The 26,568-nt window shown below is 38.7% G+C and overlaps 2 protein-coding genes across 4 annotated transcripts in view; both read right to left on the bottom strand.

Moving 5' to 3' along the window:
• The window catches only part of SLC13A1 (solute carrier family 13 member 1), a 58,425-nt gene extending 49,390 nt beyond the window's left edge, over nucleotides 1-9,035 (bottom strand). The window contains exon 1 of one of the 2 annotated variants that reach the window (XM_068932059.1): nucleotides 8,822-9,035. The gene's annotated coding sequence lies outside the window, so the exon portion shown is untranslated. Of the gene's footprint in view, nucleotides 1-6,260; nucleotides 6,620-8,821 lie in introns of those variants that run through there. The other variant, XM_009687344.2, reaches the window with a different exon arrangement.
• A 3,822-nt stretch (nucleotides 9,036-12,857) lies between these two features.
• The window catches only part of LOC104152141 (V-type proton ATPase subunit S1), a 58,880-nt gene continuing 45,169 nt past the window's right edge, over nucleotides 12,858-26,568 (bottom strand). For both annotated transcript variants that reach the window (XM_009687351.2, XM_009687350.2), the window contains exons 9-11: nucleotides 25,904-25,957; nucleotides 19,257-19,494; nucleotides 12,858-14,485 (exon numbers count right to left, since the gene is read on the bottom strand). In XM_009687351.2, the coding sequence (XP_009685646.1) occupies nucleotides 14,276-14,485; nucleotides 19,257-19,494; nucleotides 25,904-25,957 (502 nt within the window). In that variant the 3' untranslated portion in view covers nucleotides 12,858-14,275. The remainder of the gene's footprint in view (nucleotides 14,486-19,256; nucleotides 19,495-25,903; nucleotides 25,958-26,568) is intronic.

Genomic DNA, 26,568 nt, shown 5'->3' with positions numbered 1-26,568 from the left:
AATTGTAAGAAACCAATCTGCTTGAGATATCTGAGGATCTGGTTACTGGTAATTACTGCATGTAGGAGTTAGTTAAGTCACAAATTAAAACGAGGGTGAAAGAGCTGAAGAAATGAAAACTTCCCTAATACCTGACATGATGAAAAATGCTCCTAATATCACAAACAGTTAGATAATAGAGTAGATGATCAAGAAAGTTCAGGGCCATGCAAGGTGGAAACAGAGGAAACAATTACGCAAAGTCTGAGGACAGTCTAAACGATGACGCAGATTCTTTACAACTGATGATGAGACTACGAACTGTTGCTGTGTCTCGGTATACAACTGGTCACAGCACCGGCAAGGCAGAAGCCTCTGCTTGGTTACCAGGGCAGTATCTCCAGTTCTCTGTAGTAATATCAAGGTATATGACTTTGTTGAGCCAATAGCTTCTACAGCAGTGTCTGGGTTCCCAGAAAATAGGCTACATGTTTAACTGAATAAATATGGATTGACCACCCAGTCTTCACAACCCTTTATTTTGAGTCCAAACACCATGATTTCATGCAATTAAGTTATGGATAAGAGGACCCAGGCTCCTTAACAGGACTAGAGCTTCATGCCTTGATTTTTCTGCTGTAAAATCACATTCCTTATTAGTTCTCAAAATTAATTGTACTCAGAAAACTGCCATATGAGCTGGAAGTAGGAACAGAAAAGAAGGGAATATGAATTTGGCACTCATGCTTTAGGTGCTTATTATCATGAGACTGTCATTATACAGAAAACAATGAAACAATAAGAGGATAAAATGCCAGTACTTTGCCAATCATTTAAGTGTCGGGACACATATCTTTCCCAGGAGCTTTTGAGGAGGAGTTGGACAGAAACAAAAGCAGACACGAGTATAGTCTTACGAAGGACTCACAAGCAGTGAGTTACCTTTCTCAAGAGCAGGTAACAAAGCTCTGTGTATGTGTGGCGAGTGGGGGGGGCAAAAAATAAAACAGGAATTCAGCACTTACTTACTTATAAATGCTTTCACATTGCTTCATAGAGAAACACAACCAAGGATGCAACTTGCTACAAATTCCTTTGAGTTCTGGAAACAATTCTTTTTCCAGCTATTCAGTTTTCACCTATGAAGAAAGCTGAAAAACCTCTTTCCCCCAGACAAATGCTCAATATAGATAGCACTATAGAACAGGATATAAGTAACGGACTCCAGCTCCTACCTAAGTAACAGCCATCATTTATAAATTGTCCCCTTCATTCTATCAGAGTGATGAACTCTGTGCTTATTATAAGACCAAAAAAACCCTCCAAACCTCTAACTTACTTTCAGACAAACTTCTTGTAAGCTGAATCAGTTGAAGCACCAGCAAGCCATTTCTTGAAAGTCAATAACTAATTATTATAACAATATTAGCCATATTATGCATATTAATAAAATATTAATAAAACTAATAAAAATCTTATGCATATTAATTAAGTATGTATAAGATTTCCCTATTTTGGCATGGTCGGGTGAATACTGTAGGGAGAAAATAACTTCCTCTTCTACATCTTGGTACATCTCCATATACAGGCCTGCATACACTAACATCGTGGTTGCCACATATCACACTGCAACCTCAACTTAGGTCTGCAACCTAAAAGTCAAACCTAGCTCATAGCTCTCAGCTCTCACGTTCTCAGAGCTTGTTTCTAATGAAGTAACCTGTTGAAACAAGTGAAGAGGATCCAGGCCTCTCTTGAGTGAGTTCTGATCCAGGTTTAATTTTGGTTTTTTGTTTTAGTTTTTTTTGTTTATTTTAATGATCCTCCTCATTGTGCTAAAGTATTTATATTGCAATCTCTCTCACAAGACTCAAACTGAAACCATGGACACATACTGAGGGTTTAATGCCTAGTTTGCCTCTAACTTGAATACTTACTTTCAGCTTGAAAAGAAAGAAAAAACAAAACCCACAATAAAACAACTAAAAAAAACCCATGAAGTTTCTTTTCATGGACTTCAATTGAATAAATCTTACTTTATCACTACAATAAGTAACAGGAAAATTAGGCTAGCTATCAAGAGTCTAAGTACCATTTGATGTAAAGTAAAAGCTTCTCCTTTTCCAGTTTATTTTAAGTAGCGCTGTATCACTAATTAAACAAAAATGATTCAGACACTCAGCCTGAAAAAAGTGGATGTTCAGCTATCAAAAGGATCACAGAACATTTTGCTGTAGCACAGCATCCTGTGCCTAAGTATCTCAAGGCACACCTTAGCGATTCTCGATTTTACCGAAGCAGAAAGCAAGGCATACAGCAATGAAAGCCTATGGTTTCAAAAACAGTCTGTAATTGGGAGTGCTTCCATTTTAGGCTGTTAGTTTTAAACAAAGTCAATTTACAGACTCTGAAAATGTAGGCTCAACTGTCATAATGTTCAACTGTATTGGGCAGCTGCAGCTCTTACTAATTTGCCTGGTGTTAGGGGGCCTTTACCTTGGCTCTTTACTGAAATTCTAACTTCAGCTGTTACAAAATTGCGTCCAAAATCTGAGACTGTCTGAAAGTTTAGCACTCAACATCATATTGTAGACTAAGTTACAGTGAGGAAAATTGCATTTTACCAGTTCTAACTTCTAGGTAATATTGCCTCCCTATTCCACAACTTCCTGATGGGCTCACAGATCTCTGTTTTAAAGAATTACATTTAAAAACTTATTTTTTTAAGACTTAAAGAAAACTAAAGATTAAACATTTTATCCAAAGTGTCTACTTCACATCAAGTAAATTAGAAAAATAAAATAATAAAATAACGAACATAAAACCACCCTGACATATGAATATCTGTAAGTGACACCCATCTCTGGGCTGGACCAACCATTATATTGTAGTACAGATTTCTGCAATTTCCAGCAATGGGAGTGAGATCAAAGCTTGTACTATAGCCTCATTATGTCTCCTATGGTATAAACTGAGACTACTCAAGACAAAGGAAAAAATTGCTTACAAAAAAAAATTGAGGAGCAGCAAGTTCTTTTCTTTATCCCTAAAGCTACCCTAGAAATGGATTATAGCAGGCTCATGGGGGCAAATACCAGGCCATGCAAGGACTGCATAGGAGAATATACAGAAGCATAAGTCATAGATCTGAAATAGCTCACTATCAACACTTTCTATTGGACTGCAACCACTGAATGAGAGAAAAAATGAAAATGACTCTGCTAACATGGCTGTTGAAGGGCCTTTCATCGATTTTTGCCAACAGGTTCAAAAATCAAAAGTCACACTGAAATTTGATAGTCCCCATTTCATTTGCCCCATTTTCAAAAATGACCAGGTCTCACTGACTACATGTTCTTCTCAGGATGAAGGCTATACTGGCAAAGATATGACAGGAATTAGTTTATCTAAGTGGCACACTTCTAGTAATAGATCTAATTAAAGTTTTAAAAGTTCAAGCTTCACTACTTAACCAGTTACTTGCATCATAATTGACTCATCCATTGCCATCTGAAGTCAAACAAGAAACTCATCCTATTTTGTTTTGTGTATTTTTTTGCACATCACATTACAGCAGCAATTTCTGGTTAATTTACTGGAGATGTGTGAGGTAAAACTTTATTAATATAACAACATCCATTTGTTTCTATATCAATATCTTCATCTAACTCTCCTCCTCTTTTTTTTTTTTTTTTGCAGTATGTGAAAGTCTAATAACAAGTCATTTGATATATATGAGCTATAGCCCTCTTTTGCTCTACCTGCGTGAGCAAGTCAAAGAAATGGAGCAACTGGTGCACACAGCTAAAGAGCCTGAGGTGCAAATTAAGTCCTTCCCTCTCCCTGCCTGTGGTGAGAGGAATAAAATCTCAGGGAATAGATGTTTAGGAGTTTGCCCTTAAACTCAGGAGGGTTCAGAAGTGAGTCACCCCGCTGTACGTTTTGCAACTTGTTACTCAGCCTCCTATGCCGTATTTCTAAGATAAGGCCTGATCTGAAAGCCACGGAAGGAGATGGAAAAATTCCTGTTAATGCCTTTGAACTAGACCTTCATTTGTAAGTAATGCTGCTCCTTAAATACAGTTATCATTGCAGGGCATCTGCTGGAAATTATGGCTCATCTTTGGGCAGTGCAACATGCTGGGAGGGGGAGAAGGACATTGCACTGTGCTTGCACATTCTGTCCTTACAGCAACAAGGAATGCCTGAAAACTGAAAGAAATCAATGCCAGTTTGTTCATAACTCTTCACCATTACAACATTTACTTAATTGATTAAATTATCAGTTAACATAGGTAAAATACAAAAGTTAAATAAAACTTCATAGTGTTGCTATGATAAATTTTCTGTATTTATTTTTAAGTGATTATATGATCTGGTGAAGTCCTGCTTTGTTCTCTCCGAGGCTGTTGCCATGGAAGTGACTGAAATATCACAAGTTAAGCGTTATAACCTTTATTTCCTAAACAAATAAGCAGCTTTTCCCTCTGCAAAAGGACTGCAAATGGTACTTACGCTGCTCTCAGATACGCATTGCGCTTGCCAAATGCTTTTAAGCACTGTGCTCAGCTCTAAGCAATTGGGTCACCCAACAGGAAGGACCAGCTAGAAGGTGCAGCCTTGTTTGTGGGAAGCAGGGGGATGTTTTGGAATTACAGATTTCACCGTGTTTCCAAACCCAGTTCAGTCACCCCTTGCTTATGCTGTGACTGACAAAACAAGCCCATGAGCAAGAGTGGAAGAACAAAAGGCTTGACCACTTCTGCCTGTTATGGAGCAACACGATACTTTCTTCTTCGGGGAAGAAGGGCTAACATCACTTGATATGTTTTTCAAGAACGCTCCCAAGTTGAGGAGAGCACAGGTATGGCTGCTGCGCCCAGGGCTTGCAGAGGTAGATGAGGGAGAGATGGACACTGCTTCCCCTGTTCCTGAAGAACAAGGCAACGCCCAGCAGGCCAGCCCTTGCCCTGCCAGGGGCTGTATCTGCAAGGCACAACACAGTCTTTATTTTCACTGCTTAACAACTTCCGAGCAAGCTAACTGGGGAATTGGAAGCTGTCTAACACTGTAGATACTCTCCTGGAGTCTATTTTTGAAGAACAAATATAGCCATGCTCACTTTTTCTGTAGAGGCAGATCTTTTCTCAGAATACAAGCTTAACTCAGAAAAAAAGCTGTTTGCATGTTGTGTTTCACAGCATATGCCTTTGTACAGAACTAAGTTTATGATGATAGAAACATTCTTGACTTTTTAAACAGCTGTTATGTTTTTCCATTTATTTATTTATGCATTATTCCTCACAGAAAAGGAACTGGGAAGAAGTCAGGAATTTCCAATCTTATTTTAGACCTCCTGCATATAAGAAGGAGATATGTGTGTGTGTGTGTGTGTATATATATATATACACACATATACATTCCTCCATCTTCTGGGTAGGTGGGAATTTATCTATATGTGAGCAAATACAGATGTTTTCATCAGAAAACCTATGAGTTGGCTGGTGTCTATTGATTCTTTCAATCTTTTGACTAAATTGTTGCCAAGCAGGTAGAAGTTCTGGATTCCTTGTGTTTATTGCAAGTTTACAAAAATTGAACTTTAGAAAAATTAGGCAATAACTCATGATCTCTGGTCCTAACCACTTTGGCTAGGATTGAACAAGCTAAGGTCAGACCCAGTCAGTGAGATCAACAGATCTGTCAGCTGTTGCTGGGAGCTGCACTAGTGAGCAGCACTGGAGCGGCAGTGTTTCTAAAAGATGGTCGGAGTACCACGCTGCAGAGGAGGGAGACATAAAACTAAAGAATCTTGATATTATCCCATCAGGATTTGCGGGGGAAAAATGCTAATTTTAGTGTCTTGGACAAACTGTATGGATTATACAGCCAGTGTCATCTTAGATGGAAGTTGTGTTCTTCACTTAATATACACTTTCATGTGACGCTGTAGCACAACAGTAAAAGGTTATGTTCTGTCAAAAAACTGCTCTCTTTCAATGGAAATGAAGCAACTTCCATCAATACATTTTGATTTGGAGACCCTTTCTGGATGAGACACATGAAATATATTAGTACCAGATATCAGATGTATACCACCATACCACCACCAGTAAATCAAAGTCATAAAATTCTTTAATAGCATTAGAAGTATCTAACAAGCAATTGTGTAATACTGAACTTGGTGTTTAAAGGGTGAAGATCATCCTCCGTACAAATACAGTAATAATAAATGACAAGAATGAAATGATTTAACTTAGAACGCAAATACACAGACATACCTTACTCTGCTGCAAGTGCTCTTTAGTCTTCCTTTCATATAAAGTTTTTTTAAAGAGCTGGAGCACAGACTATATTGCAGTTGAAACTCTGTGCTATCACTTTCAGACAGAAGGCCCAATATATTACAGTATCAAAGAAGAGGAATACACGAGTCATAATTTCGATCATTATGTAATTTCCAGCTAGGGCAATGCTCTCACCGTAAGCAGCTTTTAGAGAGAGAGTCCCATTGCACAACAGCTGAATCCAGCCCTGGATTTGCAGAAGACACATACACTGCTGATTAGACAAGAAGCAGATTTTACTTAATGAGTAACGTGTAACCCTACTGAATCTTTGAAGTGAAACCTTTGCCTATTCCAGCTGAAGACAATGACCCAGCTAAAGGAGTCCTTCACCTTTCTGATAAGGTAAGGTGGTAAAATTAACTAGCTCACGTGCTAACCAAAGGTTTCATAACAAACTGCAAGTGGTATTTCTGTGCTCATTCATTATGCAAAATCCTATATCCCTTTTAAGTCTTATATATATCAGTGTAATCCAGAAAAAAGTTTCAGATATTCTAGTTTAGAAAACTGCTATTCTTTAGCTCATTTATCTCTTGCCAGAAGTGTGCTCAGCCTAAAGATCTATGTCCACTAATCCCTTTTTGCCCCTTTGAGCTTCAAAGAGTGCTGTAAATACGATTATAGCAGAACTGGGTTCGAATGGTATCAAACAGGAATGAACTTTCATTTCTGTGACATATGCAATAAAGAGATCTTTGTGCTATTTAAGACAAACAAAAAACCACACATAGGCTCACTCCATTTAGGTGTCCAGGCCACAAAAGCTGGTGGGAGTTAGCCATTAAGGTGTAAATTCTGCCCTCGGAAACATCCACGTCCAATACGCCCCACCAAAAACGCAGATCAACGAAATCTGATGTAATTGTCCACACATGCTGTATAAGCACACATCCACTAAAGTCATACAAGCCACAAGTAGGCCACCTGTTCTGTAACACTGATTATTGTAAAAATGGTAGATGAAGCCTCATATTTTCCATTCAAAATTCAATTGCCTGTTTCAAACACTTTGAGACCCAACTCTGCTGCTTCATGCACGGGGTCAGACAAACGCCGTATAGTCCATGCAGGGTTCCCTCCTCTCGCTACTACAGTGTCGGCAGATGCAGCCCAGGGGGCTCCTACTGCAGTTTGCAGGCAGTACCACATAGGGGCTCTGGGAGCACTGGATATTTCATTGTGGTGAAAGCTGAAGAGTTGGACAGCCTTCTAAGACAGCCCAGCACTGCACAGGTGTGCACACTCAGACCTGGGTGGCGGGGCCCTTTGATGTCATCCTTGCTTCTCTACGGGGGTATAGGAATATGGCTGTCACTCAGAAAGAAAGGCAAGGAGTCCCAGTCTGTGTCTTAAAGAAGATGATAGGATTACCGATATTGCCCCTCCTCTTCCACATCTCTTTTTCCTCTTTCTCACTAAACCATTGGAAGGCTGGGACATCTTGGTCCAATTGCAATCTGAAGATACAGAGTGGGAGAAAGCCACAGCTGGATCACGGTGGCCTCTAGGTATCTTCTACTGTGGACAGCCTTTAAGGGTCTTCGTAGCAGGGTATAAACTGCAGCAATCCTGAGATTGCCGTAATATATGTTGTTAGCTGAACTGTGTTCACCTATTCAGAGACAGAAACGCGTTGCTCAGAGTGGAGCTGAGTCCTTCCTCTCTGGCTGCCAGCAATGTGGTCTTTGACCCTGGCAAGTCACATGGACGGCTGCGTGCTTCACTTTCCCCACCTGACAGCTGCAAAAAAAATCCTTCACCCATAACTCTGTAATGTGTTAAGTCATCAGTGTCTGCAGCTATTTGCTTTGCTCCTTTGCCAGAGCTTTATTACCTAGCAGCAGGAATGACAGAACCAAGCAAGCACCTGTACCTCAGCTACTCCAGGGCAAAATCCACATCCACATCCATGGTGGAGAAAGACAGTACAGCAGCGTGCACTGAACGCACAGCTGACGCACAGAGACATGTGAATGAAAGGCAGGGTAGACACAAATAGTTAAGATCTCCAATTGTCCCTTTTACTTCAGCAAAAGATACCTGTTAAATAGCTTAACTGATCACTCTGCTATCCACAAATGAAAAAGCAACATGCATAGGATACACAGAATAAATAGGGTACAGACAATTACAGTTCTAATATTGTATCAGAAAGTTCTTAAGTTATCCTGCCTCCAAAGGCACTTTTATGAAAGTGTTTGTTTTATTTTATGCTGCAGAAAATATTCTTGCACAGTTTTCATTGACTAAAGAAAGCTGCACATCAAGGTTACTGTACATCATTCATTCTATGCTGCTTCTAGACAACTAGTTAAAGGAGTATGAAGACAAATTGGAAACGGATTTCACAGTCTTCCAATGGACACCCACATTGCGACTTGCGAAGCACAAAGTTATGATGATTCTATAAACTGTTTTCTGCCATGGCAATAATGAATGACATAGAAAAAGAGTCTAAAACTAAGTTCTTTTATAAAAATTCAAGAACATACCCGGTCCGGGGGTTATACAGAAATCCAGCCAATCTAGAGCAGCAAATCTGTGTTCAAACAGGAGTCATACAAAAAGTTGTGGTGAAGAATGGGAAGCCACTTCATTTGTGGGACATCAACAGCAGATGATCTACTTTTGGGTTGGGCTCAGTCACTGTCGTAAGTCTCTCTTCCACCCACACAGGCAGGAAGACTAAGAAAGACACTGGCCCACACAGTGGAAGTGAGAGACTACTTACTTATCAAGGGAGCAGGGAACCACCCCTTGGCAAGATCGTTTCTTTTTTTCTTTTTTCTTTTTTTTCTGCACTTCAATATTTTTTTTAAGCCTTTAGAAACCTCAGCTCTGAAGAAACAGCTCTTTCCTCCTTGACTTTGCATTACAGGTTTTGATAGGGAACGGACTGGTCTGAGAAAAGAACCTTTATTAGCAAACAGAAGAAGAACAGGTTCCTTTCCTGGAAGATTATTATACATCAGAGGATTTTTCTATATTGAACAGAATTTTAAAGTTTGAACAATCTCCTTTCCTTTTCCTTTCCTCTGAACAGATTTATCAAAATACTGCTCCTACTTTTTCCACTCAGCTGCAGTCTTCAGCCCTTTTAAGAAGCTCTTCAGGAAAAAATAATCTGTTCCACATTGTAACCCGACACACTGCAGGATACTGCAGGGCTTGTTGCGACAGTCGGCCCCTCATTGCTTGTGTTCCTTTCATCACAGCTTCAGAGAACGAGGAGGCCTGGAGGCATCAGCCTTTGCTGTCTGAGATAGCTGCAGGAGAGTGACAGCACTTTTCTGCTTGAAATCAGAGGACAGGGAACAAGCAGGTTTAATGACACTTCGGGACAGAGTAAGAGAAAGGAGATCGATCTTCAGATAATCCTGTAAACTTCCTAGCTGAAGGTGACCCTATATTGCAGCTGCACTATGCCCTCATCCCTTTATTTGTGCCTTTCCCACCAGAGATCCCACAACGTTGCCAGACATTGATGTCACCTTCCTCTTGGGCCTGATGGCTTTTGAAAGCACCAGAAGAATGAAGCTTGAGAGGAGAAATAGTCATAGATACTATTTCTGGTCCTTTTTTTCTACCACATACCCAGGCAGAGCATGATTTAGCAATATCCACTAGCTCCCTGGCAGCCTTTGGAAAGCAACAGAGGGATGTTCCTTCAAAATCTCCCCCTTCCAGATCCTTCCTTTTAAATTTCCAGTGCTTTGATTGTCAGCCCTACAGTTAGTTGGTTTCCTCATTCAGTGCACTTCTCAGGAGCATGTTTCATCTTTTCACTGTGGGGTTCCAACAGGAAAAATGGCCAGCAGGAAAAGGACTCCCTGTCCCCCCTTCCATTCTTGTGTGGATCATCTGCTACCCTGTTTGATGAAAGAAAATTATCACTACACTTACCCCCACCATCGTCATCACCTGCTCAGACTACTGCTAGCTTTTTTGCCAGCAATGACAAGCATCCAAATTTCAGGCTTCTTGTCTCTGCCTTAAGAGTTAGCTTTTTATTACCACACCTTCTTTTCAGCATCTCTATCTTCCTCTCATATATGGAGCCCTCTAAAGCCTGGACACTGCCTAATAATCCAGCTGGTTGATTTAGATTTGCATATTAATTATCTATCAGGCCACCCTGAATGAAAGCAGGAGCCAATTACTTCAGTGAGTCTTCCCTTGACAGAGCGTATGACATCTTCCTTTACTATCTACATAAAAATACTACTGTTTTCATTATAATTTTGCTCCGTTAGAAGTCACTGCTGGGTTTCCACATGGTTTGTGAAGGAGGCCATTTCACAAGCGGAAAAATAAACACACTAGGACTCAAAGCAAAGCCGTATGAGTAGTGGCAACCGGAGTCAGGTGTTTCAGACTCTAGCTCCATCTCTGATCTCCCTTCCAACAAAGTGCTTATTACTGGGTGGTGAAGAAATATCTTAAACACATTATGAATTCAGGACTTTTTTGTTTTGGTTTGTTTTTCTCTAGTTTTAATCTTCTTGATTTTTCACATTTAATTTTACATTTTCAAGTAGTGCTGTAATTTTTGATAGTAGCTGATTTTTTAAATTAAACTCTATGTATCTGAAAAAAAAATTACCTTTTTAACCATTGCTCTTTCCCATCATCCCCCCCCCCCAGTCTTTATTAAATTATTTTGTACTTTGTAGAGCTATAAGCTAGCACTCACTGAAGTAAGTGGCAATGCTTCTGACGACTTCAGCAAGCTCTGGAGGAAGTCCTAAAGGCTCACAGCTTCCAGGCAGAGCTAATATTCTTGTTGGAACAACTCCCAAAGTCAGGCATGTTTTAACAAGTACATGTGATTAAGCTGAATTATGAAAACAGAAGTATGCAGATCTAGGAGGCCCCTGACAGGTTTCTAACTTTATTCAGTAAACAAAAACAAGCAGGTGCAACATCCTGCCAGAATTTCGTGAGGGCCAGCCCTGCTTAAAAGAACCTACTCCTGCTGAAATCAATCGCAAGCTATCTTTTGTCTTTGGCCATAGGGCAACGCAGTACACAGCTGCAGGGGCTGATGAAGGCAGTTGGATTCAGGCGGTTCACACAGCCCTAATGTAGAGAGCCAGCTAGCTCACCCACTTGTAACAGGGACAGGCCGTGGTCCCTAGAGCCCTGGCCAGCCCACAGGATGGGTGGGATGGCTGCAGCTGCAGTGCACCAGTACACGCAGCACCCTTTTCTGCTCTCTTTGCGAGAACAGGCCCCACAAGAGTAATGCAGCTGCGTCCAGGGCTATGGCACATGGCTTGAGTCACAACCCTAAAGGGTTTACATCACAACCCTAAAGGTGACAGGGATAACCCAACTTACTATAGAAATAGATTATACATCCCCCACCTCCCTACGGGCTATAGCTATTTGTCAAAGTGTTCATACTATCACTGTCATGAAGGAGGCTAGAAGTAAAAATCTTTTACCCCCTGCAAACCACCTTCCCTTTCCCCCTAGAAAGTGCAATATTAAATACAGCAGACTCAGTCTGGCCCTTTTCTGTGGCTTTTACTGCACCAACAGAAAACTTGTCCAACAAACATCTCTTCCATCTGACTTGTTATCTTCTGAAAGAGGCCAGTCTCTTCCCTAAGGGTATAGCCTTCCGAGATCCTGTTTCCTCCTCCCCTTCCCCAGAGCCCAGTCCAGGCACGAAAGGGAGTATACATGTATACCCAGTGCCGTACAACAGTCAGGACTCTGTAAACTCCAGAAGAGCCCGGGGGGGCTGGACAAATTCATGGAAAATAAATCCACCTAGAGTTATTATATATGAAAACACCACCTTTGGCTAAGGAAGTCTGTAAGCTTCAGTGGTGTAGGCTGGGAGAAGGTCTGCAGGAAGTCCTGTTATACACTTGCTGTACTCACACTGCTGCTGCATACAGGATACTGAGCTCAGTGGCCTTTTCATTGTACAGTAGTTCTTCAGTTCTTATATTCCATCACTACTGAACAAAATCTGTTCCAAATTTTGCTGATTCTGGATAAAGGTCATAAGAAAGCTGTCTTCTACAAACCAAGACCTTTTTTTTTCTCAATCCTCTCTTCTTTCAGTTACACTACTTTTATGTCAATTTTCGGTTAAGTCACATTCATATAACTTGCTTTGAAAAGGGAAATAATAAAATAAGTCCTGTTGTCTCCCATGACAACTAATTTTTGCAAAGAAGAAGTGCCTTCTAACACAACATTCTTGTATAGATCAAACTACAGTATTCCTCAAGATTTTGAATAACATCTGCGAAAAATATTAAAGCACTGGAGTCACCTCTCCTAGTTTCATGCCAGTGTCCCTTTTGTTTTCCAGGTCAGGATTGAGCAATTCAGAAGGAACAGCTTCAGAGAACGTTTAATTTACTTCTTTGAGTGCGTAATAAAAACATGTCATCCAGCAATGATGTGTAGAGATTATTGCTGGTTTAGTTAGATAGTTGGTTCTAACCATCATTTCTCTGTATCATTGTCCTATGACACGGATCAAGATCACAAAAGTTAGAATTTTTCTCATGTGACCAATTGGTATCTTTTTATTCTGTTAACTACTAATAGAACAAATCAGTCAAAACATTAAAGAAGAAAGAATGAAAATGGTATTTTATTATTTCACATACCCTCTTATAACTTTCAAAATAATAATAGTCATTGAAAATAATTTCCCATTTTTTTCTAAATCAAAAATCAACATGACAAGAATCAAAAAACCATTAATTTTAACCAAAATATGACTTGAAAACATGTTAGACAGACATTGACTCAAACACTTAATTCTCTGTGACAGCAAATAGTTTTTCATAATATTTAGTAAATCACTCTGTATTCAGATTGCCCGATGAGAGGATGTGGTGTCTTTATTAAATTGCCAAAAAATTCAGTACAAACTCAGCCTGAATGTGTTCAGGCTTCTGAAATCACCAGGCTCACCATAAACACGCTCAGATTTTATCAGCACATTAGCACAATATTTTTCGTAATGACTTTATATGTAAGTATATATACATAAATACACAAACACTCACATATTCATAGATACATACACACACACAGAGGGTTTTTTTGTACTAACTTCAAAACTACCCCAAAGATACCCAGAAAAGGAGGAATATTATGAACATTACCTTATCTCTTTTAAGGTACTGTCTGCCCTGGAACTGGTTATGAGCTTCAACAGTTGCATTAATTATCATGATGTTAAATACAACTTTGTGGCCAGTTTGGTCAGGGACCTGTCTTGATTAGTAACTCCATCAGCTGCCCGTGGCTAAAACAAAACATATTAGTCAGTGTACTCAGCATAATTCTTAGAGGCATAAGATGACTTTAGAGGGAAGATGAGCCTTAGTTTACCCTTTCTCATTTGTGATACCATATTTGAATAATGTGATGTATTTTGAAAAAACTTCCCAAGATCAATTGGTTTAGTGACTTGTACTTTTATTAGTTCTCTGAACTTCTGAATGGTTTTCTCAGGAAAAAAACTGACAAGGCGGCTCAGGTTTCTTAAGTTGTGGCATTAACATGCTATGCTTATTGAAGACCACTTAAAGAGACTTCAGTGGTTTCAATATATATATAGTGTCTTACTGAATAAATAATTTATAAATCCTTCCAGGGTATCTCTGTTGTGATATCCTTTCTTTGCCAATAATATTTAATCTGTTAGAAGTTCTTACTGGTCTTTCTCGTAGCTGGATAGAGTAATAACTTCTAGGGTCTCACCTCAGAGTTTTATCAAAGATAACTATTAACAAACTGAGGTAATAGCACATAGAACTATTATTGTTTCCAAGCAAAAGGATTCTTTTTTATCTAGTTTAATTATCCCTTTCTGCTATGGTATCTCTTTAGGTTACATTTATTATAAAGTAGAAAGCTTTATAAAACTAAATATCAGACCAGGAAAAGCTGAAGAAGGCATTTCGCTGCTATTCTGTCTGAGGAACTGACAGAGCTGGACCTTTGGGATCGTCAAATCTACTGTTTGTTGTGAGCTGCATGATCATGTGGACTCCATAGGCGAGGATCCACAGCAGAACCACAGATGTCACCAAGCCCATCCATATTCCAGGACTGAAGAAACTTGTACAGTCGCTTGCATAGGAAAATTGGCTGTTTTCAATGTTGAAGCCTTGAATCTGAGAATGCAAAAAAGATAAATGCAAATAAATGTACAGCACAGACCCTACTTTCAGGATGTATTTGGTCGTTACAAAAACTGCACCTGTTAATTACCACTCACACTCAGCCCATTAAAAAAGACTCAGAATCAAGTCCTTTGCACAGTGATTTTCCTGTTCCCTCTTTCTCCTAGAAACGTAAAGATGCATGAGTTACTTGTGCAGCGCACAAAAGCAAGGTTGTATTTCCCACTTCAGAAATTTGGACTACTTTTAAAAGTTCCAAATGGGATGTGAAATCAGATGAGCTCAATGAACCATTTCAAAATCAGGAAACTCAAAGCACTCAAAAACATGTCAGTTAAAGCTCTCCAAATCATGAAATCTGTTGAAATACCCTGCGATTTTTAAGTAGCAGAAGATTTTTAACAGCAGAACTCCTGAAGCCTACTTTGAAATGCATCTAATGATTGATGACCTGTTTGGCTGACTTAGTTTGATCCTGGAGATGTTTTTGAGCTTTTCTTAAATCACTTTAAAATAAAAATAAAGGCTGATATTCTTATGTGTTTACAGATTCCTTGAAATAGGTACTTAAGGAAAGCACCAAACATCATAAATGCACTAGTAAACCTTAAAACTGTTTTCTATAAAAATATTTCTTTTAAATCACTCCCCTCACCAAGCAGTAAGTGATGAAGCAGAAGATTATGGATTTCTACTTGTATATATTCCTACATGGTGATTATTCCGTGCTTTATGATGAATAAACTGGATAACTTTGAGGTAATAAAACAGAATTTGTACTTCCAAGGAAAGGTTTTGGTGCAAACAGCGAAGAAATTGGTCTTTGGCTTGCATACAATGCTATGTCATTAAGCCTTTCAGGTTTGAGTTCACTTGTGGCTCAGGCACCTTTAAGTCAATGTGTATGCAATATGCGTGTTAAAAGCAATGTCTTTATTCCCTCCAAAATGCTGATTAACACAGCTATTGCCATATGCAGAACTAGCCCCTGAGGGCTATATGAAGGTACTATGGTGAAGACAGGTGTACAAGGATATAATTAAAGATAATCGTGGCAATACAGGCTTTCCTGGGCCTCTTGCAAGAATCTCGCTGAGTCTTATCATGATAGTTAACTTGCAAATATGGTCTGCTTTCCACTATAGGCAGTCACAGAGTTCTGATTAAGGTACAATTGCAGAAAATAAACTTTTGGGTTGGATAACTATTTGCACACGGTTTTAGAGCCTACAGGTGATTACCAAGGCCTTTGCTGGTTACGCCACTATTTAGGCAACAGATGGAAATATGAATAGGAGTAATGAAATGTAGTCTGAAAGACTTATATTAAAAAAATACATAGAAAATGGGTGATGATTCATGCCATTTTCGTTCACAGAAAAAAGTGAAGTTTCGAAAAACAATAGACTCTTGTTACCACATTTACAAGAACTCTCAGAGGCACTTAACAGGTATATTTGGTTTAGGAAGGCTTTACCACTTCTGATTTTTTTAAGGTCAATTTTTTTTTTCAAGTGGGATTATGTTTATTGAACCTTTCAGGTAAAAGCTTTAATTGTGCATTCTTAAAATGCTATGACTCCATTTTAGGAAGGAGATGAAGTATATTAAGGGTTCTTTTATTGTTTTTCTGAAGCTTTATCATTTCTGTGGGAGTGTTAGATCCCAGCTGGGAGATAAAAATGTGACTTCTAGCAGCATTTCTACCTATGGAAAGTTAAAAATACTTAAATGTGGTTCTTTAATTTTAATGCATATACAAGTCTTTTCATCTGATAAAGACCTCTTTGTGTTGTGGAGGGTTTAATTTTAGTGTTTGGACCAGCATCATTTGTCTCAGTTATAGTAGTCTACATTTCCTGCTAATTTGTTTATTTTTTTGATGGGAATTGCCTCAGCACTTGACCTTTTATAAAGCCTTCAAGTAAAAGCCCTGTTGTTTTACTGCCCTTAAAGGTACACTACGTCTAATTACTAAAATTTGAAGTATTTTAGCCTCAAAAAATTCTGCAATTCTTGGCTTCAAAGTTTTGGGCAGTTTCTTTAAAGAACAAAGAGGCTTCTAAACAAATATCAAAGAATCAGAGAATCAAAGAATGGCTGAGGTTGGTAACGACCTCTGGAGATCATCTGGTCCAGCTGTCCTACTCAAGCATGGTCACCTAGAGCAGGCTGCTCAGGACCGTGTCGACACAGCTTTTACACATCTCCAAGGATGGAGATTCCACAACTTCTCTGGGGAACCTATTCCAGCGTTCAGTCACCCTCCTAGTAAAGAAGTTTTTCCTTAGATTCAGACAGAACTTCCAGTTTTTCAGTTTGTGCTCAGTGCCTCTTGTCCTGTCCCTGGGCACCAGAAAGAAGAGTCTGCCTCTGTCTTCTTTACACCCTTCCTTCAGCTATTTATACACATCGATAAGATCCTCCATCTTTAGTTTGACACATACTAAAGAAAAGCAGCGCCTCATGGTAGCCTCCTTTTTAATTTCATAGACTACTCTGGGATCCTCAAAAGGACAGGCGGTATCATTGCAGAATATTCATTCCTCCCACAGAAAAACACAGCAGCATTGGTACCGTATGCATCTGTGAGTGGTGACATCCTAGGCCAAGGGCATGCCTAGAGAGCGCGCTATAAAAGTTCCTTTAGTGGCAGTGAGTGAGCTAGACCGTGAACAGTAAACAGCTACATCAGTTCAGTAGCTCTGCAATAAAGTTATACAGGGTTTAGCTGTGCAGGTTCTATGTCCCTCTGATATAGCAATACTGTTTTCAGGACCCAAGTTAGTAAAGTGCAATAGTATCAGCTAGATTGGCACTGGAACCCATTTTCTAATTCACTGCTAAATGTTTTTAACATGAAAAACATGTTCCTCCATGTCAGTAACCAGATTCTGTAGTTGCTGAGCACATCAGTTCACTATTGGCTGCTTTATCTTGCAACAGAGCTTGAGGGTTTCCACACCTCATTTTAAGACAAAGACTGACATCTCGGCTGAATGAGTTGAGGTCATTTGGATGTAACTATGTTATCAGTGGAAGGAATCTAGAAAGGCATGCTCTAGTTCAGATAACGCTTAAAAAGTGGCTCCAAATGGTGACTTTCCAGTTGGCTCATGCAGAAATGATCAGAACAGGACTTTTCAGATTGTGTTTCATGGCTAGGACTTGGTGTGAGAAAAAGGCCCTCCCAAAGAGGAACTCAGAGCAGTGGAAGAAGCTGCTGCTCCAAAACAGTAAGCAAGCTGGGAATCCTGTTAATTCTTGCTCTTGATCGAGAACCCAATGAAAGGATGCCTGCTCAGGGTGGAGCAAAGCCTCTGTCTAAGGCTTTGAGAAGGTAACAGTATCAATGTGTATAGAAACTGTAAGAAAGTGATAGGTTGTTTTAAGTGGACACTTCATAGCCCCTATGTACCTAATTATGCCAAAGGCTACGCTTCACACTTCAAAGAGTTTACACAAAGTACAGCCATGTGGACTCAGAATTTTTTCAGGACTTACCATAAACAATCATCAGGGAGAACCTTCACAACATTGGTGTCTACCACTATGTATTTTCTCAAAAACTATGAGACTTGGTCTTGGACTCTGTGGATTTCTGCATGAAAATCCCCTTTTTGCAGAAAGGGGAAGACAAAAAGTAATGATTCCTAAGGAAGGCTGCCAGAGATACTTAGGTCTGGTGTTTCCGTGTGACTTAATAATGATTAAAGATATTCAATTTGCTGCTATTTCAGTTCTTCATTTTTTTGCACTCCATCTTCTTTTAGATTCTGATTCTGCAATGCAAGTAAGCAGCTAAGGGTAGTAGGAGAGGAAATAAATGTCAGCAACAGTGCTGTTTCTTTGAGATTTCCATTGTTTAAGCAGAAATGCCAAATACGCATTCAGATCACTGAGGTTGTTTGGTATCCAAATCCTAAATATAACTGTACTAGCATTTGTATCCAGCTAACATTGGGGTCAGATCATCTCTGACGAATAAGAGTCTGGCTTGGAATTATCCCTGTCAGTTCTATGATCTCTTTGATGTGTTCTGGTGTGTTTTAAGATATTAATGATGATGTATTCCTCCTAAACAAAGATCAATGCTCAAAATAATAAAGAAGTAGTCATCTACACCTCACATACGTGGTGTGCACTACCGCACTACTTACACAGAAAATGTGTATCTCATTCAAAGAAGAGCAAACTGCTTTCCCTCCGGGCCATGTGGGACCTAATATTGCTCCCAATTGAAGTTAATGGCAAACCTTCCATTAAATCTAATTGCACTGGGCTTTGTTTCTCTCTGTAGGAGTTCAGACGCTCTATGTTATTGAAAACCATAACCACACTAAGCCGTACTTTCCTAGGTAAACAAAGTGCAAAGAAATCAAATAAAAACAAAGTAAGCAGCATAAAGCCACCCACTTAAGAGGTCCGTGTTTCCAATAGCAGCCCAATTCATTAAACTGGCATGGGGACTTAGTCATTCTTTGCCTGATTAAGCGCATTTGGTTTTATTGGTTTTTCTTTTCTGTGGACAACTTCATAGCTTTTTTGTTTTTCACAGCTGTGCTTTCACATTCCTATTGTTCAACAACTGCCTTCTCTTCTCCCCCTTATTGAATAGCTCACCTAGGGGGAAGAGCTTTTCTTTTACGTTTTCCTTCAGATTGAAATGAAAGTAAGGGCATTATGAATGTATGCCATTCAGCACCTACAATAGCAAATAATAGTTCTTGGAATTATCTCTGAAGTGGCAATATGTACTCACTTGGAACCTGGAAATGAAAACATCCCAGTTTTTTGCTTCATTGTTGGATGGAATCAGCTTTGCAGGATAGAGATTGCTTGTTCCCACCAGCTGACAATGAAATGAATACTCTGCAGGAGCAGAGATGACAGAAACATTAAACTTAGCAAACTTTTCGTCATCCTGTACAATCTCAACTGACTCTAAAGTGGACCAGTTTCTAGCGGAGCCTCCATAGAACATGTTGGTCATCAAAAATCTGGAAATAAAATAGAATAAAAGAGTCAAAATGACAGAAGGAAAAAGTTAATGTTCATTTGATAAAGTACAGGTGGCAGATAAAGATTCACTATTACTAGCCGCATATATCACAGTTGACATTTTGGCTTCCCATATCATTAGGACAGTTCATAAATGAAGAGACTTTGTGAATGTGTTTTTTATGACTTCTTAGAGTTTCATCTCATAAGCATCATTTTCCACAGCTGAGGCAGGCACAGAGCAAGCAAATGTGATTTCAGTCTTCAAGGGTCTTCACCAGTGCAATATTTCATCAGTTAGCAATAGTTTATAATCAGTGGTGCGGAACCTCAGAGACTGTCAGTAGGCCTGCAGTAGTTCTCAATAAACATTTTATAGGATTTTTTAAAGATTGGTTTTATGAAAGGTACAGGCATGATAACCATTTTGATTTATTCTTGCAATTCCTTCTTGGCTTAGATGCCTAAATTGCCGCTTGCCATTGCAAACGTCTGGATTTACAGTGGAAGATCGAGTTTTCTCTCACTAAGGACATACGTGTGTGCATTGGCAGCCCTATTTTCCTAATTTTGTAGCAGGATAGGCATAAATAAATATAGCCTCATTTTGCAAAGGTCTGTACAGATACATGTGATATTGCATCAGTTTTAAGTACTCTGTAACATGTGGTTTATATATATATTGCTATCACTTCAATACGAGCACTTCCCAAACATTTTTGACATAGAAATAATTGAGGAAATGATAAAACTTTTCTCCTGATTGTATGCTGCTTAACACTTTTTAACCCTACTTGATTTATTTATTTATTGCTCTCTTGTTTGCTGAAGATTTTTTTTTTGCTAATTAGTAAACACTAAAGCTGTAGGACAGGAGTCTTTTTAGCAATAACTGAGACTTTCTACAACAAAAAAAAAATCTGATAGGTCTATCTACTAATGGGTAGCACTACACATGAATTTTAAAATTTGAGGTAGTATTTAAATGCAATTACAGTAAGTTTGAAAAATAAGCCATTGTCTATAAATGCTGTACAATATAGAATATTGTATGTTGTATAGGATACATACAGAGAGAGAGAGAGATCTATATTATGGAATATTGCTTGGCTATTTAAATCAGTTGCTTTCAGTAGCATATCATCCACATGGCCTAAACTCTAAGCTCAACATAGACAGTGCTCATTTGAAGTGGCATAACAATTTGACAAGTTAGGTTATGTACAGTATTAGATCCATTTTTAATATATGTGGCTTTTGGTGCATATAACTTCATAATTCTCAAGAGTTTCAAAATCCTCAGAATCCTAGAACTCAAGTGTCACTCAGGTGAAAAAGGGCTTTTTTTCATGGGATACTTGATGTATTGACTCTAAGTAGTCCATTTCATATAACACTCAGCAGCAAAGATTCATCATAAACAAAAATAACTCCTTCAATTATATCTAATGCACATTCAGCAATATTTATGAGACAATATTCTGTTGTTATAATGCTAAAGTTACATAAATTAAAACGCATAGTAGCCTCTATATCAACTGCTAGAAAAAAGGCCTCTCTCCTCAGGTACAGCTCGATTTGAACCAAGTTTCTATAGTGTCTAAGTAGCAATGTTATAGGCACTAGCTGAATGTCTTTGACATTAAGACAATGCCAGTTATAAAAATAAAGAAATTTACTTAATTGTTTGTGCTAACCGCAGATACTGGATGTGTTCTGTACCCTTGCCAAGAAGATAAGTAAAATGGCAAACAAGGAAATTCTTTGGAGATTTACCATAAGTATGGCAAAGTACTTACAAAGTAGGGTTGAAAGTGACCTCCATAAGAATGCTGTCCCTCCACATTGTACCTAAGACTTAAGACTTACACTTTATGTTATTTACAGATTTATGAGAATTAAGATTCTAAGCAGTGAATTAGTTTGGTAGGATTAACGTAACATTCCAGGCTTTTATCCTTAGCATTTCATCCAAATAACTGATAGCAAACAGTCTCCAGCAAGCACATGCTTATGCAACCATAACTGATTATTGATACACCCGTAATTCATTAAATTATAAATAAGACATTCAAACTGCAAGGATTACTATGAATACTTCATTTAATTTAATAAATATTTTCTTAGATGAAGAGACAGCATATAGAATGAATACAGTATAGTCAATGAATGACAAGAGGAGGCGAGATGACAAAAATTTCATCTGAAGAACTGAAGGTACCTCTTGGTTTTTACAGGAAACTCTGTGTTCATATTAAACACTAGAGCCAATACAGGGAGCAAACTGTCACACAGCCATCGTTTACTTTATGTACTGTGGCACAAACAATTGCTGCTCATAGGCCACGCTCCCTCTGTACTAGGTACCATACGAACTCTAAATGCCATCACCTGTCATTATTTCATGTGGCTACTCATTATAAGCAGAGAAATTATCAAAAAGGAAGCTAGCTGGAATCTCTCCTGATTCGAAAGTCTAAAGAGGAACACAACTATTAAGTAAAAGACTTCATAACACAGTCTCGGATTAATTCTATTCAATTCCCTATATGCTATAAGGAACACTAACATTCAAGTGCTCTTTGTAAATGGGAAAAACGCTAAGGAAGCTTTGTCCAGCTAATGTCAAAAACTTCATCCAGTTTGACACCTTTTCCCAGAGAAGATGTCAGACATTTGAACAGCTTGGTGTCATCAGCTGCCCGCTAGAGAGCTGAGAGAGTGCTTCTTCCAGCGATAGCAAAAGCTACTGTCCTCTGCTCCCACCCCTGCTGCAGCAGTAGCCCGCCTTTCTAACAGTAGCACAAAGACCCTATTCCTACTCCGTACTATAGTGACAGCCCACTATTCTGTGGCAAATATAGGAGTGGACTTGGACAACCACTTTTGCTAGAGGGACGAAGAGAGAGATGACAGCTGTTTGCATAAGATGAGATAGCTATTGTTGCTGCTAGTAGCAGGTGAGCTATGACTAGTTGCTCCACATAACGTGGTAGACCAGCAGCAGTAAGGGCAAGCTCTGGATCCAGCTCATACTGCTGAGGTTAGAGCCAGATTTACTGAGGAACGAACTGAGCTATGAACATGGTCCTGCCTTGTGTCACTTTATATCTTCAAGAGATGCTCTCCTATACCTGAAGTAAACAGTCAGTTCTATTGGCCTTTGCGAGAAAGAAATTTGCAGTCATGGCTCTGTTCTCTTTTCCTTCCCACCTTTTTGCCCTTTGTACTGCTTGCACCTTGTTTGCTGAGGTAGACTGTAATCCTGCTAAGGAGTCATCTTGAACAACACATGTGCTTAAAATGAAGTGGAAGGCGAAAACAGAGGCTGAAATGTATCTCTGGGTTTTAGAAGAAGCTCTTGAGAATTCATTGTTGGAATAAACAAGGTGAATAAAGCGTTCCTGAATCATGTAACGATCAATGAATTTTTCTGTTTCTGTCGAGTATACCTTATAAGTTGCATTTTATGCTATGCAGTATCATGGTAGCTAATAGAGAACTAAAAGGACACTGGAACTGTGCAGACAATACCTTATGAGACAGTCATGTTTGTCTCTGAAATGAAGAGATAATTCAACATAAAACAACACAAATAGCAGGGTGTATCTTTAGCATGCGAAATGATCATCTTTTTAAAGCCTTCGGGGTGTGATATATTCTAGTTCTTGTTATTTCTGAGATCAATGGAAAGTTTTCTTTATAAAGTCTTTTGAAGATACCTGACAAAGTAACACAAACCCTTCCGTTCATATGAGCACAGACAGCTGCAGAAAATTTTTAGGAAGGAACAGACAATGGATGGTGAAAGGTGGTAATAATTTTAATACCTGATTCAGGCCTTCCAGTAACTTTGAAACAATCATTAAAAAGGGACTTAATAAGTTCAAGGTTCTTCTCCTCTTCTACCACCTGTGATTTCAGATAAAATCTATGCAGAGTAAGTCTTTTCTTATTACAGGTTTTAAAAAGTCTGCCAAACATGTATCAAGTTGAGCCCTTTCCTCTTGTACATCATCATCTAGTTATAGAGATTATTCAGGTCAAATTATGTACTCGTTAGCAAATGTGGAACCTATTTTAGTCCCTAATATTTTACATAAGTACGAGCTAAGTAAGTAATTTAATTCATGATATAGAATTTTTGTCTCTATGGGGTTTAAAAAAAATAAACTGCAACGTTTTAGCACTGAAATGTCTTGAATGCTTGCAAACAGCATGGGCTAATAATGGTAGATTTGAGAGAGACACTATTTGCAGTAGAGGCTGGAGAACAGACCCCATACCTTCAACTGTAAATATATCAGTATCTTGTTTCTTTTGCTGCCTTTGGCAAGCCAAGGCTGGCATTTGCCTCTTCTGCAGTCTTAGAAGAGTAGTACTTCCTCTGTCCCTGACAACACCAAATTTCTCCCAGATTATCCCTTACCAGTTGTAGGGTGGATATCAAAAAATAAAAGGATTTCCGAAACTATCTTCTGTTGATTGTCTCTCCGCTACATGGTGTCATGATTTGGTGCCAGAGGCTGGACAAGTGGCAGTATTGTTCTTACATGCTTCTTTGAGCCATTTCTCCATTGCATTAACAGCTCTTAGAGTTTCAGTGACAGAAGGAGCAAACATTTTAATTAATATTGGATCTTCCAACCTTATGCTACTTTAGACGAACGGACTATTTCATATACTAGCTACCATCTAGTCATTTCTATTCTGCTTTCAATGATTCCCTCTATCGAATTTCCCCTTTATTGTGTAACTCACCTCACACCTTGTATCCTAACAAATTTCATATAAGCTATGTATTTATTTATGTTATAATACTTTAAGGCCAGACTCTGACCTTAGCTATTTGTATCCACTGGGTGTTACAACTTTCTGAGAAGTAACTTCAGTTTGTCCTTCATTTCTCTCTCACCAGAGAGTCAGTCTGTATTTCCAACACTCCTACAGGGAGGAGAGAGAGAGAAAGCAGGCACACTTTGGCTGGTAAGGCGGAGAAGGGTGGCTTAGTAAATTTCCGACAGCTCACAGACCCTCTCTGCAGAAACTCCATGTGCTTACACCTTCACCGAAGCAGTATAGGAGTACAGCTGGGGAAAAGCCAATTGGAGATACCATGCTCACTATGAGAACTGCTGAGTATCTGCCTGATTCCACTAGTTCTTGTATCTGAAGACAAAGAATGATGTGAAACCAGTAGTGTTCCACAGTTCAGTCCCCTGCTGCGTAGGAGGACTTAGTCTATAAGTGGATAGAGTCAGTTCTGCCTACAGATGTTTGGGATGTGCAGTTAGTTTCTAATCACTGAAAGAGGAAAGGAGACAGAGGAAAAAGATCTATCAAAAGAGCTTGTAATGATATACAGAGGATTTTTCTCTCTTTGTAGAACTACTAAATAATTGGGTTTTTTTGAAGGCTGGTAACCTGAGTTGGAATCTTCAGATACTTCCATTAAGTTCCAAAAATGACTTAAGTGCTTAAATTTCACTAATTCCCACCTTTGTCTACAACTGGTAGAGAAAGCACTGTGCCTAACTGCTTAAGCAGTTCAAATCCATAAGGTCCTGATGTTTGCTAAGTGCCCAAGGTTCAGCTTACGCTTATAGCTCCCACCAAATCCCCCCTAGAGGCTAACGTAGAGTCTGTCCACAGAGTTTCTTCAATTTTCTTCTCTCTGGATGCAGCTCAGATTCAGGATCATATTAAAGTTTTCACCAAACAATTCATAAAATTGACAACATTTTAACACACTGATGACTAAAATAAATCTGAATAATACTCTAAAGTCCAGATGTGTGCACTATTGTCACATTTGATCTTATTCCTGCTGCAGCTATCAAAATCTAAGGTAACTGTTTCAAATTCAGAAGTTATTTTGTTTTTCATCCAGGTCTTTCTTTTCCTTAATTTTTCTTCCCTCTTCTCACGATAGGAGAAGCCTGGTCTTGCCATCATCCATGGAGCAGAAAAATTATGAGTTTCTGCATCCCTCATTAGATACAAGCTAGCTCCAACAGAATACACTGGTAATCCACAGCAGGGCTAAATACAACCCTGGCCATACGACTAGACTTCGACTACTAGAACTATTTACCAATCACAGTTGCATTTCCCTGAGATGGAATTAAGATCTGATCCTATTAGCAGCAGTAGCAACAGGATGTTTCATATGCCAATATCTCACATGAGTGTTTACCCATACCACTTTTTCAAAGTTTACCTGAGCATGTTTATAAATTATCTATATAAATACTGCATCATTGTTTTACTGTAGAGTAATTCCTCAACACAGAAACAAAATAATAATTTTGCAGATATTTTCACTTGTCTCCTCCCCTGTTTTTGTCCTAATTTACAAACAGACTTTGTATCTCACAAAGATCTATTTAAGAATAAATCATAAGTTACCTTATCTCCAGGCTGTTGATTCCACTCACTGGCTTTGTGTACTTTAATGACAGTCTAAGAGAAAGAAATATATTTTTAATGTTAGATCATTGTTTAATTAGATCATGTTTAATTAGATCACTGTGACATTTCAGTCAAACGGAATATTCTAAATCAGCAGGCAATTACAAAAGTCATACAGCAAAGGTTCAGTTCTCAAAAAGTACAACAAAACATTTCTACAGAAATATTTTTTTACTTAAGAGCAAGTTCTGCAAAATAAAGGAAAGAGAGACCATGCCTCATTAACATACTTCCAGCTGAATTACTACCCTAGGAAATGGCAATACTTCACTTCAAGGGAATTCTACAGTGAAATCATCATCTCCCCTAATGCCAGTGGAGGTTCACGGGATTGTAAGAGAAACCTATTTGGGCCAAACGCCTTCTTATAAACAAGCTGGGAATTCAGAACTATAAAATGGAAAAACTAGTAAAAACAGGCTGTATCTGCAAAATTTTTGTGTTCTTGCCTCACATCTTATCTTCTAAGAAAATCCAATTTAGTATTTTTATTCTGGATGCTTCAGAAGAAAAGAATTAAATTAGTATTAAGTTGTTGCCACTGCACCATTTCTCATTAGCTTTCACAATCACATGTGTTATGATACAAATTTTCTTGTTCT

The sequence above is a fragment of the Struthio camelus genome, chromosome 1 (assembly GCF_040807025.1).
Source record: "Struthio camelus isolate bStrCam1 chromosome 1, bStrCam1.hap1, whole genome shotgun sequence".
NCBI classification, from domain to species: Eukaryota; Metazoa; Chordata; class Aves; order Struthioniformes; family Struthionidae; genus Struthio; species Struthio camelus.
The sequence above is the reverse complement of the archived record's forward strand: the minus strand, read 5'-3'. Positions and strand labels throughout refer to the sequence as shown.